Source organism: Poeciliopsis prolifica, unplaced genomic scaffold (genome assembly GCF_027474105.1).
Source record: "Poeciliopsis prolifica strain line A6 unplaced genomic scaffold, Auburn_PproV2 SCAFFOLD005, whole genome shotgun sequence".
In the NCBI taxonomy this organism is placed as follows: Eukaryota; Metazoa; Chordata; class Actinopteri; order Cyprinodontiformes; family Poeciliidae; genus Poeciliopsis; species Poeciliopsis prolifica.
In genome coordinates, this window is record NW_026562380.1 from 6,435,132 (window position 1) to 6,450,724 (window position 15,593).

A 15,593-nucleotide genomic window follows, 5' to 3' on the forward strand; every position below is an offset into this window, starting at 1 on the left:
AAACGCTAATGGCCGCAGCTCTGATCTGAGACAAGAGACAACTCCTGCTGCCCATCACTATGTGCAGCTCAAAGAACCTGTTTTCAGACAGAACAGGGCTGTAGTGCTTTACTGAGCACAATGCAAATCACACACAATTTACTCTACACCCGAGCTGCTACACAATGTCTGTGCCACAGGTGGGCTGCTTTTTAATGACCTAATCCATGTGCTTTTCTCTAATTGCATTTAAAGGAAGAACAACAGATAGAACCCATTGTCCATTGTTCTTCTAATTTTTAAAGCCAAACATTATTTGCCTTGGAGTAATGATGTGAAGTATAAACATTTTAATAATTACTGTGCCTTGCAAAAGTTCAGACCTCTCCAAATTTTTGCATTATGTTGGTTTATCAAACAAAATATCTATAGGAATAATTAAAGGAATATAAAATCTTTTGGATACCATTGTACAACCGGTGTGGTGGAAGTATTCCTATAGATCTAGCTGCAGGGTTGCCTACAATTTACCTATTTGATCACTAAAATAGTTATTGGATCACCAACGATGTTAGCGATAAAAGGGTTGCACACACTTGAAAAGAAAGGAATAAAAGACTATAAAATTGATCCATAAACTTTGTTAAACCACAAAACACATTTCACATGCAAATATATGTGCTAACTTTGTTGCCTATGAATGGCACTGTAGAATGTGTTTTTTGTTTATGTAAGCTATACCCTGGGGTACAACAAGTCCGTCCTGGCATTAATTGCAGGATTAAACATCCGCTTTGCTTCATTGCTGACTATCCTCACTTTGCAAGTAAGCTCACTAAATGGTGGAATATTATTTAATTAGATGAATATCTTATGGAAATCGTACTCCACAATTAATTTGGATAAGATTCAGACGAAAAAAAAATAATCAGAAAACTCTGCCGGCATTATTGTGTGATAGGGAGTCTTGTGTGGCATAGCTTCCACCTTTATAATTTATATAGAGTGAAGCCTCCCCTTACCAGGAGGCGATGTGGGAGTGCCATAAGACCCAAAACCGTCCTCTGCCACAAAGTGATGCTACAAATCTCCCAACAAACAAATATATAAACAGAGAGAGAGAAAAAACTGTGCGTGGGTTTACATTGTATTTTTAAGCAGTGTTGCAAAATAAATACTAATATTAGCTTGCACTTAGGTGTTAGGCAGGGATGTTTTTTTTTTTTTTTTTTTTTTTTATCAGGCTGTGCCAGCAGGCCTGAGGCTGTAGGAGATAGAAGGAGCAATGAGGAAGGTGAAATCCCACACAATCCTATTAAGAGCGGATAGGTGGGGATGGGAGGGGCTTTCTTTGTTGCTCACGCTGCAGCAGGTGAACAAATGGAAACTGCAGAATACATAAATTAATTAAGCCAACTATAACATGTTTATGTCTTAAATTGTAAATCAAGACAATCTTTTTTGTACTTTTATTGAATTTAATGAAAGTGTAAATTTAATATTATTAATATAATTATTAAGAGTAATATTAATATTACTTTCGAAATTGCTTAAAGTAACTTGGCAATAATTTGTACATCGAAAGTAATTACACCATAATTACAGTAGTTCTTTGTTCTCTGAAACAAATATGTGAAATTTAAGTAAAAGTATGTTATTGATTGGGGGAAAGATGGTGATCATTTATGCTAGTCCTCTTCCAGGTTCCTTGCAGAAAAAGCCATCCTCCCCAGAGGCTATGTTTATCAGGCTGTGAGGGTTTGAAAACGAAAAATCTCATCTTGTGCTTCTCCAGTTTCCCCCTTTGCTAGTCAGAAAAAATGATAGAAATCATTGGAATTATATTCATAAGTTTGAATGTCATAAGTTTTCTTCATAATCGATTTATACTTCTGGACAATAACATGATGATGCATAGAGATGAGTCTTTTTCCTGTGTGCTTTTCTGCACATTCCCTGAAATGTCCTCTTTTACATTTGCTTGTGACAATAATTCGAAGTGATCATAGAGATGAAAAATGATTTGGTGTATTGCTGCTCATTGTTTGAGTAGTGAACTTAAACGATGCAATGCGCATAAAAGCTCTACTGGCAGAGAGATAGCTGACACCTCATTATAATGACAGAGATTGAGGCTTCTCTGGGCTGACTGAACTCAATCCAGATTAGATAAAATAACATGGGCTTTTTGCATTCTTGATCTCTGTTCTTATACCCAAATATTTATTTATATTTCCTTTTCTCATGTGATCCTCCCTTGAGAATCATCAATGCATTTACAGAGTCGACATGAAGGGACTGCAGGGAGCTACCTGAGCTGTTTCCTTAGCTTCCGTTGTTGTGCACAACAGCAGCATCAGTCTTTCACAGATCCTGTCCTCTTATATAGTACGAATGAAAAATGGTGCAAAGTATTTTACTCTCTTTTCTTACAATCCTATTTTCTTCATCTTCTGCGCAACATTTTCTTCACAAAAGGTTATTTTGCTCCTTTGTTCTTAGCTTCAGCAGCTAAAGCTCAGTAAGAGTATGGTCATATTCCATTCCAAGCAACATCAGTATTTATGCAAGTCTCTAATCCTGTGCAATGTCAGTAACACGGTGAAATGTTTGCAATTGTGGAGAAAAGAAGTTTTGAGTTGATGTAGGTCAAGGATACAAATAGAAATACAGAATGAAATCATGGAAGTAGGTGAATAAAAAACATTAAAAACAAGGTGGAAAACGCAGTGAAGATAAATAAAATATAAAAAAATAATGTAGTCCCCAGTGGGACTATATGCTCCCTATATATATATATATATATATATATATATATATATATATATATATATATATATATATGGTGCACGGATTTGGAGAGTGAAAGTATAAGCAGCAGATATTTAACTATTGTTTATCTGATTTGTAAAAAAAAGGAGAAAAATAGAGAAATCCAAACAGAGAAAAACTGAATAATGAATCTGAATACATGCTGCTGTTGGTGACTCATTAAGTGCTTATGGGTAAACAGCTAACCAACTCAAGCTCATCCCAGACCTGAGCAACTGAGAAGAACAGACATCCCCTTCAGTCAAAACAGGGGACTCTCATTCTCGTTCTCCCTCTGCCTCTCCATCTTCTAAGTCTCCCATCTGAGGATGGGCACATTACTCAGCTGACCTCTCACTACCCACCGCATGCATAGTCAGGTTTTATTTCCCTTTATGCCAACCATAGCATGGTCACCGTAGAAAACGAGCAAATACCACTAGAGGCACAAAAGCTAGCCCACTCTTTCTGCTTGGATAGACCATGCAGACCAATGTGGTTGATGAGGGCAAGTTAGGCCGAGTGGCTGAGAAGAGGAAGGAAAGACAGGAGAGAGCAGGAAAGTATCATAAGATTCAAGTACTGTAGGCTGAAGACCCAAAGCGCACACCCAAATAAAAAGGGTGTTTGCTTCTCATATATCAGAGGAAGAAGAGAATGAAACAAGTGCAATCTTCAGTCTTTGATTCCTGGGTCAATAACTACCCAGCTCCCTCTAGAGCAGAGGAACATGTACTCAGATCCTTATCAGGGCAGCTATCATCTCTGCAGCCTCACAGAGGCGAAGATACTGTCATCTTCACACTATCACAGAATGGCATCAGCTCGGAGACATGGGAGTAATTATATTATACAAGCCCACAATACACTGGTAGCAAGGCAACACCAAAGATCATCAAATTTTTGCCCTGCTCTCTCTTTTTCTCCTTACCCTTCTCTTTTTCCCTCTCCTCATCTGCTGTTTTCTCCTTCTCTGTATTTTTTTTTATTTCCTCCATCTGTCTATCTTGTCTCAGCAGTGCTCCATTGCAATGCTAGTCTTTTTAATGTTCAACCATTAACTCTGAAACTCAAAAGCTTTTAAATTGATAAATAATCACTTAAATTGCTTCAGTGACTTTGATCAACCCAGGCTTTGGGACACAAAAGTGATTTGTGTGGTGGGTGATGCAGCAGGTGAGGTGGGGTGCTGTTGCAGATGTGCTAAGTAAGTAGGATGTGTAGCCACCATGAATACAATAGCTGACTTCCTGAACACAGTGATTTGGGAATGTACCACACCTCTTAAAGCTCTTGGTGATGTGACAACCACAAACATCAAAGTATGGGTATTCTGTGTGACAGATTAACTAGCTCAAAAATAAATACGTGGTTTTTAAATGTTATTATGTTAAAGGCTGTGCTTTGCTTATGCCATTTAAAACATGGATATGCCTTGATCTAAACCATCACATTACAGCTCTGGTTATGTGTTTAGCAAGGTCCTGTTGGAAGGTGAAGCTCAACACAATTCTTTAGCTAACAAGCTATCCTTATAATGTCATGATGCTGCCACCTACAACTCTTTCAAGACTGTCTTCTATTCAGTTTAATTCATTTTCCAATTAAAATGGACCACTTATCCTTTCCCCGTGTAACAATATCATCCCCATTGCATGATACCGATACTACCATGTTTCAGGCTAGGGACAGAGTGTTTAGTTTTATGTTCAATTCTGTTTAGCATGATGTAATAAGAAGTAAAAAAAATCTCCAGGAGCATAAAAACTGTCCCTTCATTGAGCTCATCTATTAACTCTAAACAGTTTCTATATCCTTCTGAAGATCCAAACAGCATGATGATGCCACTGTCATTTTTAATTACAAAAAGTGTTTTCTATAAAATGATCAAATGTTAAACAGCCAGCTTTGCAAGGCACATGTGCAATAACTACTGTTCGGTGTCACAAAAATTAACCCAAAATGTTAAACAAAACAATAAGAACATGGAGAGCGCTCTATGCTGAGCTCAGACAACAGACTTTGAAAGATTAATAAAAATAGCTTTTCCCACATTAAAACATCAGTTTATTTTGTGTGCAGCAGATAAAGACATGATCTGAGTATCACAGGTTAGAACCGTTAAATACTTCTTCTATTGATTTGATCATTTCATCTATCCACTGCTAATGAATACAAGCAGCAGGTAGACTACAGAAGAAAATATGATAATTCAGTTATTCAGTGTATCAAGTAGCATATTCATCTCTGGGAAAGAGAGAACTATCACCTCGGGGAGTTTATCCTTGATAAATGGTATATCTACTACTCACAGCTGATACTGTCTGAACCTCATTACGGCTCACCCTAAACAAACAATGCATCACACTCCAACTCAATTTCATACATCCTGACCATGCTAATCTTTTTCCTTCTCTCCACATGAATCAATGACAAACTTTCAAGTGGAATACAAAGAAAACAATACTTTTTCTTGTTATACAATCATATAAAAAAATATGTGTGCCCTCTGTAGTTCTAGGGTTTCAGCATATAGATGAGCTTGTGTTTACCAAGTTAATGCAGAAAAGAACAAGGAAGAAATTATACCCTCTTTACTAATTAACAAAGGCAAAACCAATATTGGAAAAAGTTTGTGTAAAACTAAGTTTTTACTGATCAGTATAATATAAGTGAGGAAAAGTAGCATTTTTTATTAGATCCATTGGGATGCAAACAAGTAATTTGCATATAACACTAAAAGGGAGGATGCCAGCTTTGTTTGGCCAAATCACTTGAAATGACGTTAAATTCAATGTGACACTAACAGTTTAAGTTATGTACAGTTATGTAAACGTTGCAAATAGGATTATAATTTTACACTGACAATCACACTATAGGCTAAAACTAAAGTAGAGGCATAAAAGCATTAAGATAAGTGGTAAAATATTGACTTTCATGCTGTTGTTTTGATGCATGGTAATTCTTCAGACAACGCTGGAAAAAAATCTGACTTGTAAAATTATGAGACTAAGGAAAGTTTATTGACTAAGCAGTAAACTTATAATTGCTGCAGCAAATATGAAACTCATGTTAAAAGAAACCCCTTAATGTCACAGAAGAGAAAACAGCACCGGGCCTTTTTACAACTGTTGGATTTGTCCCAGAAACAGAAACCTTGCCAAAAGGCACGTCTTTCTAATTTCAATTTATCTACCTTCTGCAATTTATCTACCAAACTTGTATCATGTTATAAAGAAAGTTCTGGAAGACAGAATCAGTAGTCCCAATTATGTTGCTAAGTCATAGAGCCCTAGCGCCCAAGGTTCTTAGGGAAGGCAAGGGGCAAGGTCTGTGGTGTGCTTTCAGGGCGGGTCATGGCAGATTGGCCTAATTGGCCTGTCTTGTTGTCTAAGTGGGTCAGCAAACTGTGCATCTCTGCCATAATCACTGAGGCATGCTGACTTCTTTGTTGGGGATAGTCCAACTTTACCCATTGATCCAGAACAAAGAACTGTTCTTGTGTACAACTAAGATATCCTCTGAGTGCCAGGAATTCTTTGTAGTGGAGCTGTCACTTATCCTCTTACGCCTTAATGTTAACAAAGAATGTTAACAGTATACCGCTTGTTTAATTTGTTCGCAAATTAAACAAGCGGTATACTGCGAACAGTGTACTGAGTGAAATTCAGGGTACCTCAGCATTACGTCAGTGTTTCACCAATACTGGTTACGTCACTCACAAAAGGCCTAGCTGGTGGGATAACTAAAGAGATAGAGTTCTGCATCAGTCTCAAACTTAATTTGATTCAAAACTTCTGCAAACATCCACACAAGTCAAGTGGAGATCAGCACAAAACAGAGAATTCCTCCTTTTCTTCCCCAACACATTGCAGTGAAGGAAGCATACTGCAGTCTAACATTTGAAATTACATTTTGAATTTCTAACTCATCTTTTTTGGCACACAGGGTAAGGGGGCCTCCTCTATACTCCACTCAGGGCAGGGGCCAGAAATGTTTTGACACCCTGCAGAGCTGCAGGCAACTCATCTTTGTCTATCCCAAACACCTCGGGGCAACATGGAGTGCCTCAACCTCCTAATCCACTCTAATCTGGACACAGCGGAGCATCTGGAGATATGGATATGGATAATCTCAGTCATGAGAGAGCATGCTTTGCTAACAGAAAGAAAACACTGTCTTAACTGGGACTTGTTCAGTCTTAGACATTTTTAAGTGTCAATATTAACCACTGAAGGACAACTGAACAGATGGTGCTGTGCTCAAGAACTCACTGCAGGATGAAAGTCTGAAGAGAATAAAAAAGAGAATACTTACTGTGCCCTGCTCTTAGGGATGCAGGTGATCTGTGGATAGCAATAGGCACAATATGGTGATGCTTGTTTCCATGGGACGAATGAATGTGGTGGAGACTCTCCACAGCACTTGGTTCTGAGCCCGCCACGAAGCCCAAGGCAACAAGCCACAGGACCAGGTGTTTGAGTGTCACTGAATTCCACTTTAGGGGCGTTACAATGGGCCTCAGGGGAGCAAATTGTGCACTCCAGCCCTTGAACATCTTTCCTGAGTAGCCAGATGAGGCAGCAGATCAAGGTGAAACTTTGGCAAGCTTCACAGCCCCATACTTCTCACCTTTGCAAAACTCACCACGGACCCTCAAACAAATCCACAGGGAAAAAGACTAAATACATAAAATAAAAATAAAAACTAGGGAAAATGTTGGTTGTGGAAAAAACAAACAAAAAAACTCTTGCTGTTTAATATTGAGTTTAAAAAATCCGTGGCAGCATTCGGGCAGATAAAGAAATATAAATCATCATGCAAAAACATTCACTCAAGAAATTAGGGCAACCTTCAAGCAGAAATGAAGAATTCCCAGCTTGTTCCAATTCCCTTAGTTCTCTCTGTTTCTCTCTTTATCTTTCTATTAAGCACTCACAAAATTAAAACCATTTCCGGATAAAAAATAAAAATATTCCCAAAAATTAAAATTGCCAGCAGAAAAGGACAGCTCACTCAGGAAGAGACTGAAAACACCTGTGCAAACTGGATTTCTTCAGAAAATCAAAGCAGACATTCTGAGCTTCCCTCCTTTTACTGCTCCAGTGGTCTCAAAGGACATCCAGAGGAATGAGACCATAGTTAAATCCACGGCTCATTTGCATGTGCAGCGGCAGGCACAGACTGCGTGATTGCACCTGTAAGTTATGCCAAGTAGCGCACCCGTTCCCCATCTAGATTTCTCTGCTCTCAGTGAGACCACGCGACACGAGCGACAAGCACCTGAGAGCAGCCCTGGGCAGAACCTGCGCTCAAACACACACGGGCAGAAGCAGAAGCAGCTCCGTTCCAGAAGATGTGCGCAAGAGAAAGAAGGGAGAGAGGAGGAGTAGAAGCAGGAGGATAGAGCGAAGGGTGGGGGGGAGGGGGGCTCAGCAGCCAGCCAGGAAGCAGGGAGGGAGAGTGGCTATGCAAATGGGCTGCATTCACATAGCGAATCACTGGAGCCTGAGTGCAATGCAGAGGAAGAGCCTATTTAGGCAGAATAGCAGGGACTGATGCTATGTCCCCCAGCTCTGATTCCTTTCACCATCCCTTTCTACTTTCTCTCTCTCATCAGCCGTTTCTAAGGCACTCCGCTTTGTGTGGACAATATCAAACAGTAAAGAAAACGGAAAAAACAAAATACATCTGATCTCTTCCCTATTTGTAAGCATGCCATCTTTTTACATTATTCTTTCTTAAAATCTGCCTTTTTTCTTTCCCTCAACTTTCTGTAATTAAAAAAAAAAAGTTGCACTTTTCCTTTGCATCACCTCCAAGACCTCCTTCTCAACGAATCTCCCCTGCTCTGCTGTGTCAACAAGGTTTTAAAGAAAAGATGATGCTGCAGCTCTCGTTCTTTTTGTCTTGCATGTTTGCAGACTCGCTCTGCCACACGCACACACACACACGCACGCAATCAGATGTGTCAACAAAGTACGTAGTTGCCAGAGCTAGTGGTTGAGAACTGTCCACAAGGGAGGGGGTGCTGAATCTGGGTAAGTCTGCTGCCTTGCCTGCTAATAAAAGAGCATTCCTCACAAGAGAGAGGAAGGCTGATCGCAGGCTCTATGTGCAAGTGGGGGTTACAGGAAAGTAGGGAACATGTGGACATAAAAAGCCCTGCTGATAAACACAATCTGGTTCAGCTGGGAAGAGTGCTCAGAGTTTGGGACTAAAGAACACAAGGCTCAGCTGCAGTGTGCCTGTTTTGGTTTGCACACTGGCCATTCAACATTCTCCCTTTCGAAACGCTGTGTTCTGAGCTGGAGGAAAAAAAACACTCTCGCACACACACGCACACAAACGCACACAAACGCACACACTGTAAGTACTGCTGAGCTAATCTTTACGGTTTACAGGGAATACACAGGCATTTCATGGCCAGAGAAAGCCATCTTAGCAAGAATGACATACAAGATTAGAAGTCCTTCTCTGCTTTAGTTTTCAAAAGGCTGTTTAAATGAAAACAAGGCATCAAGCCTTGACAAAAAAAAAAAAAAAAAAAGACAGACAAACAGCAATTCATTTAGGTCAATTTCAGAGGAAATCTAGAAAACAGCTTTAAAGCATGACTCATATGCGGAAAGTGAGTAATTGGGACATAAAATGCATTGTGAAAGTGTCCCAACCACAAAAGGCAAGTCCAGAAGAGTTGTCCTGTGGTCCTTTGTATAAGTAATAATAAAAGGTAAACAGATGCTGCAAACATTAGGGAATTGTGTCCTTTCACCTTTTTGAATCTCAATAACTTGGTGGAGCCACCTGGTGCAAAAGAGTCAGCAGTATGGGCCCACAGCTCTTTTCTCGTTTGCATTAGTGAAAAGGGATGCTCCTGCTGAACGTGTATACACTTTTATAATTACCTCCAGCCTATTCTGCATAATGTCTACTAATAAGGCAATCCATCTGGATTTCTATCCAAGGGCAACAACCAAACTTAGTTTGGGTTCTTAGGTGGAATGTAGAGGGAAAATAATTTAAGAGAAACGGACACAAAAATGCAAAACTGTAAACTTTGCCAAATTCATTCAAAAAAATTACACTGATGTTTAATAATTTGCTTTTATTTAAGTGACACATAGCAGGATTGATGTTGCTTACTTGTTCATTTGTGCCCCCAAGTGGTGAAACTCTAAAGTGCAAAAATGTACATGGGTATACTCAGAAAATAAGAAGATTAAGTTTGATAAATCCAGGGAAACAGAAAATTATTCTAATTTAACTACATTCAAGCACAATATCTTTTTTTTAAGTCTTCCCATTGAATCAGGTTATTTCTAATATAGACAGCGCTCTGACTCAGTTTCTCTGCCAAAACAGAAAAGAAAAAAGACAAAGGATTAGCTGTCTACCCTTCGCGCTAACCGTTTTGGTAGAAATTTGATAAACTGAGAGTGAAACGGTTAAGAAAAAAAGCTACCTTTCATTCTGCTTCAGGCAAAACACTCTCAACAGGCTTCCTTCCCCCCTGCATCAGAGCAAACACCTGGAGACCACAACCTAAACTAATTTAAACACAGTTACAGATGTCAGGTGCTTTTAGCCAGATGATTACAGAGACTTTGCCACAAAATGAGAAACCCTCCTTCGAAGACTAACACTCCTGCTATTAAAGGACTTTACTTCCTACTGTTCTCATTCAGCTCCTGTTGAGATTAAGTTAGATATCTCCTTGACTGAAAGCCAAGCACAGCTTCCCTTTGTTTCTATTTAAGGCCCAAAGGGTTATGTTTTTGATGGCGGTGATGCCTCAAGTCTATCTCTGCTATGTTATTACGTTTTTCTTTGTTTCTTTGAAAGTCTGAAGTGCAAGCAGAAAATGCGTAAAATCAAATATTTCAAACCACAAAGATAAACTGAGTTTATTTTTGGCATACGATTTAGAGCTTTAGTTTTAAAAAGAAGATTTTTTTTAAATTATTTAATTGTTTACACAAGGGAAAATCTAACAATATATACCGGTATATATTTTTTTGAAATTTCAAGGAAAAATGTGGGGAGAGCCACAGATGAATGCCTGAATAAGAGCAAGAGCACCTGACCTGTCTGGGAGAAGGCCACAAAAATCAGCCAAAGAGCCCTCAAACAACACTTTTATGCGACACGGAGAGACCTTTTAGAGAGGGAAAGCCTCTTGAAGCCACTTCAGCAGAAATGTTTTTTCTCCCCAAGAGCCTCAATGATGGAAACTCTTGCTATTTTAAGAAATCAAGCCTAATTATGTGGCATCCTAATCATTGCATTTTTTAGAATTCTGAATGAAGCTAAATCAAAACAAAAAGCAATAATGTGTTTTTGAGTTAGGTGCCGTTTGACTGCTTTTCCTCTAAACGGATGTGGCTTGGAAGCATGAACCAGGTGTTGTATGTGTGAAAGAAAAATCACATCTGTGTCAAGCTTAGAAAAACATTCATCTCTGTGAATGTTTGGTAGAAATATTTTTTTTCCAGACCAGAGAACAGTATGTTGAAAAACAGAAAAAAAGACTATTTGCTGTGGAGAGACTGGTAACTGACAATTATCAGATATTTTCAGTGTAAGCTGACTCAGACCTGGTTCTGCAGCTAATCTGAAATACTAAAAGAAGTTTACAATGTCAACTTGGTGATAGTTTGTCTTTGTTTTTTGTTTTTTTAAGTAAACACACTATGTGCCAATCTTTGATGCATAGTGTGAAGCCGACTCATTTTTATGTCTAAAAACATTAGACCACAATACATTTTCTGGCTCTAATGCAATATGTAATCTTTACAATTTTTCAGGAATCTGGCAAAATCTCTGCAGGTTTCCCCAGAGGGTGCCGCTGAGCAGTGTGCTTCTGCACACCTATTTTCATCAAGCTCAGCTGGAGCATAGGAGGAGCAGATTGCAAGTTTGAGTGTCAACCCATACCGTACCATTAGCTCTCCATATTTTTTGTGTTTGATCTCCTTGGTATTTCATGGCTTGATGATTACTCTTTTTCTCTGTTTTCCCTGAGTTCTCCCCTGGATCTGCTCTGCGGAGATCCACCCAGCTCCATTTGTCTTTTTAAGACAAATGAAAATGTGAGCAAATTCTATTCAGTTTTGCTCCAACACTGAATAGCATTTTTCAGTTTTGGTGATGAACCCAAGAGGGATATTTAATTTTTAGCTCCACTCTGTGTCAAATCATACATCCAAATAAGTAGAAAACTTGATTCACCAGAAGAAAATTACAGTTTTAGACTGACCAAAACTTAAAATAAATGTCATTTTTATTCATGTTTCTTAAGTCTTAAGTCTAAAAAGAATTTGTACTTTGAACATGGGTGGGTAAATTTTTAAGAGCCACTATAAAGCAGGGCTATAAAAGAGCAACTGACTGCAATTTATAAATATTATATTCAAAGTTTTACTTTGATTTAAAAATATAAAGAAAGAATGTGGAAAGCAGTCATGGTTGCACTCCTCATCCGAAACGTTTTCAGCGCTAAGTTCCATTGAAAAAGGCAGAAAACAAATTTAGATCCTTGCTCTTTTCAGCCAGTGAGGGTTTTTGTGAATATCAAACATGTCATCAGTCTTTCAGGCAAAATCACAAGTTCTAGCACAGAGAGCAACCGACCACACAAAGCGCTGATGTTAATGTGTGCAAGAGTACGGAAATAGAAACATGGCACCGTCTTAGTCATCGCTAGATGTGACATGATAAGAGCGGACAAACACAGGGAGTCAACACTCAACACAAACAAATAGGCTGCACATTATTCTAACACAGAGGGAGGCCAGTCTGTCAATACTGTTTGTGTACATCACAGTGGGTATGTGCAGATTACTATATATCACTTAGATTAAGTGTGGCAAACTCTTAACAGCATAGAGCAAAGAGGTCTCAGCCTGGTGGTCTCTAAATTATCTGCACCTCATCGTCTCTTGCTTACAATGCAAAGCTTCATAGTTTAAGGTTTAAATGATGACTGCAGCTGTGACTGCTCATCATTATGTGATTAGCTCTTCCTATAAATGAGTAGTTTTCATATACACAGCTGTCACACACTGGATGACTATTATATTAACAAAATAGATCATATATACATGTAAACAGAGAAGACCCAAAAATGCAAATGTCTCATTTACGTAAAATGTTGCAACCAAAAATATATTTGTGCTTCTTCTGCTGTTGATTATGCAAAGCCTGAGGGGGGTTCAAAATAGATAATAGTATTTGAGATAAGGTATCATTATGTCATATATTAACATGTGCCTGTATATATAGAGGATAAACAGATTGGATTTTGGTATTTTAGGAAACTGAACTGTTTCCTCAGAAACTAGATTTCATTTGTTCTTTTCAATCAATGGAGAGAAAGCCTCTGGAATATGCTTGATGTGACAAAGAGGCTTTTTTTCCCTCCTAATGTATAAACAATGTTTTTGCAGAGTAATTCATTTCCATGAATCAATTTAAATGAACATTAAATCAACCACATAGGAAATATGATTCAAAAATCATTGAAAGTACGTGCAAAGAAAGGTTGAGCTTGTGTGTGTGACAGACACACTTACATGCTTGTCAGTCGGTGAGTGTGTGGTGATGATGATGCGTCTGAGAATGCATAAACCAAATCCTAACTGTCAGTGAGAGAGATAGGGGTCACAGGTCAGCAGTTTTCTGGAGATTTTCTCTCCATCTCCTCTGACAGCTTCCAAGATGCAGTGGGCCACCAGGCCACACCGTCTGCCTGAGTCTGTCTCCTCTGAAGTCTTTCCTAAGTAGATCAGCTGCTGTTTCAGAGCGCTTTGTCTTGACCAGGTCAAGGACAGACTGTCTCCTCCTTTCAGGAGTCCACAGCTTTTTTGGCACTGAACTCCTTCACTGTGTTGACTAAGTTAGAACTGTGTTAGAACAACAAATATGCCAAGTATAGACATTTCTGTTCTCAAAATGCAGTTCTTATTAAATAAGCATATTTTCAAAGAGATATTTATTTATTGAGAAAGAAGTAACCTCTCTGGAATTTGATGGTGAGGAATGTGTGTAGCAAGTGGAATATGTGTTTCTATTTTTTTTTAATTAAGAGGGACAAAGTTAAGAAATAATGAGATGATTTCCTGACATTTGACTTCAGTTTTTATTCTGCATCCAGCTGGAATGATTGTAAATCCATTCATAAACATTTTTCATTGATCCGCAGATCAGCACGACTTTATGATTCCATTCTATTAAACATTAAAGATGTGTCTCACATAATGCTATCATCTGCCTTGAGTTTGTGCAACATCTGCACAATAAGACTAAAAACTGGGCAAGTGTAACACGCTGCATGGGAATGTGTGATTAAGATGAATGCCTCTGCACAGAGATAAAGGGGTTTGTACAGTGCATTGGATGCTTATTTGGCAAGGAGTAATAGCAGCATGGCTGACCAAAATAAAATCAGGTATGCAGCTTCACAGTGAATAGATATTCAGTAAACTTTCTTGATGTACTTCATCTCTAAAATGTGCTTACCTGCAACCTCAAACACACAAAATGCTCATATCTTTCAGAAAGCACATAAAAAAACACATCCAGGGGAAAGCAATGGCAGCCCCGACCTTTCCAGGACGAGAGCCATTTATGACAAAATTTGAATATGCACAGGGCTAAACTGAAGTGCTCAGTGCATGAATTGTGACTGTGTGACTTCAGCCGTTTCTGTACTCTCAAAGTGCAAGCTTCACTCGATTAAATTATTTGCATTGACAAAAGAAAAATGGATGTAGGCGTTTTGTAAGAGATGCCATTATGCTGGAAACGCTATGGATGCATTGCAACAACTACATTACAGTGATTCACAACATCAAACCTCAGTCTACTACTTACACATTTTATGTATAATTTGGCACTTTTTATATAATTTGTCTGGCCTTTAGCAGATGCCATTTGCTTAAATCAGATATTCAGTCAAAAACAACATTTTGAGTCCATTACACAACACACAATCCAGTGAAGAAAGCTCTTTGACTTGCACCCACTTTGGCTAGCATACTGATTGATCTGTGTGTTCTCTCCAACTTTGCTGACAAGAGCTAAAACAGTATTTGATTAGTGATGCATATAAAATCTGTCATTTAACTGTAAGTCGAGTGCAAGGACAATTCTGTTCTATTTTTTTTTTCCTATTCAAAGCAAGATCTGCATTTGATCAGAGACTGTCTTGCATATTGCTGATACAATAAATAGATTAATTAATACTGAAAATTTAGGATAACTTATTTTACAAAAAAATACTTGCCATACTTACAGGTGTGCATAACAACTTAGTTTAGTTGTATACATATTGGCTTATGCATTTTCTAGAAAATGTATGCAATGTTTAATGTATTTAAACTTAATTGTAATTTATGACATTTTAGACTATACAATTTTTTTCCACAGGGGAAAAAAAAATATGCCACAGACAGAGTAATTTTATTTTGTCACAAAAAAATTTGCTTGGACCAAGATCCACGTAGCAAATGTAAGTATTGAAAAGATTCAATTTACTTGAAATATACACTAGATCTTGGAAACAAACCATTCAATTCGCAAATGAATTAAGTTATGTGTACACCAATTAAATATTAAACACACAGGAGGAAATGTATATATACCAAAACGCATAGAAAGTCAAAAAACAAACAACTGTAAACACTCATTTCAGGTCTGTACTCTCTGAATAGCCATACTAGAGTATCATTAATTTATTTTACCCTAACTCGTTTTAACAGGACAAAAGCCATAAATCATTGTTAAGCGATTGAGGTAAACAT

The 15,593-nt window shown here is 38.2% G+C and overlaps 1 protein-coding gene across 20 annotated transcripts in view; it reads right to left on the reverse strand.

Moving 5' to 3' along the window:
• Positions 1-15,593, reverse strand: part of LOC129359565 (neurexin-1a) — a 245,119-nt gene that overhangs the window by 102,514 nt on the left and 127,012 nt on the right. For 4 of the 20 annotated variants that reach the window (XM_055029243.1, XM_055029242.1, XM_055029241.1 and 1 more), the window contains exon 1: positions 7,108-8,145. The exons of the other annotated variants lie outside the window; for them this stretch is intronic. In XM_055029243.1, coding sequence (XP_054885218.1) covers positions 7,108-7,348 — 241 coding nt within the window. In that variant the 5' untranslated portion in view covers positions 7,349-8,145. Of the gene's footprint in view, positions 1-7,107; positions 8,146-15,593 lie in introns of those variants that run through there. 20 annotated transcript variants of the gene reach the window in all.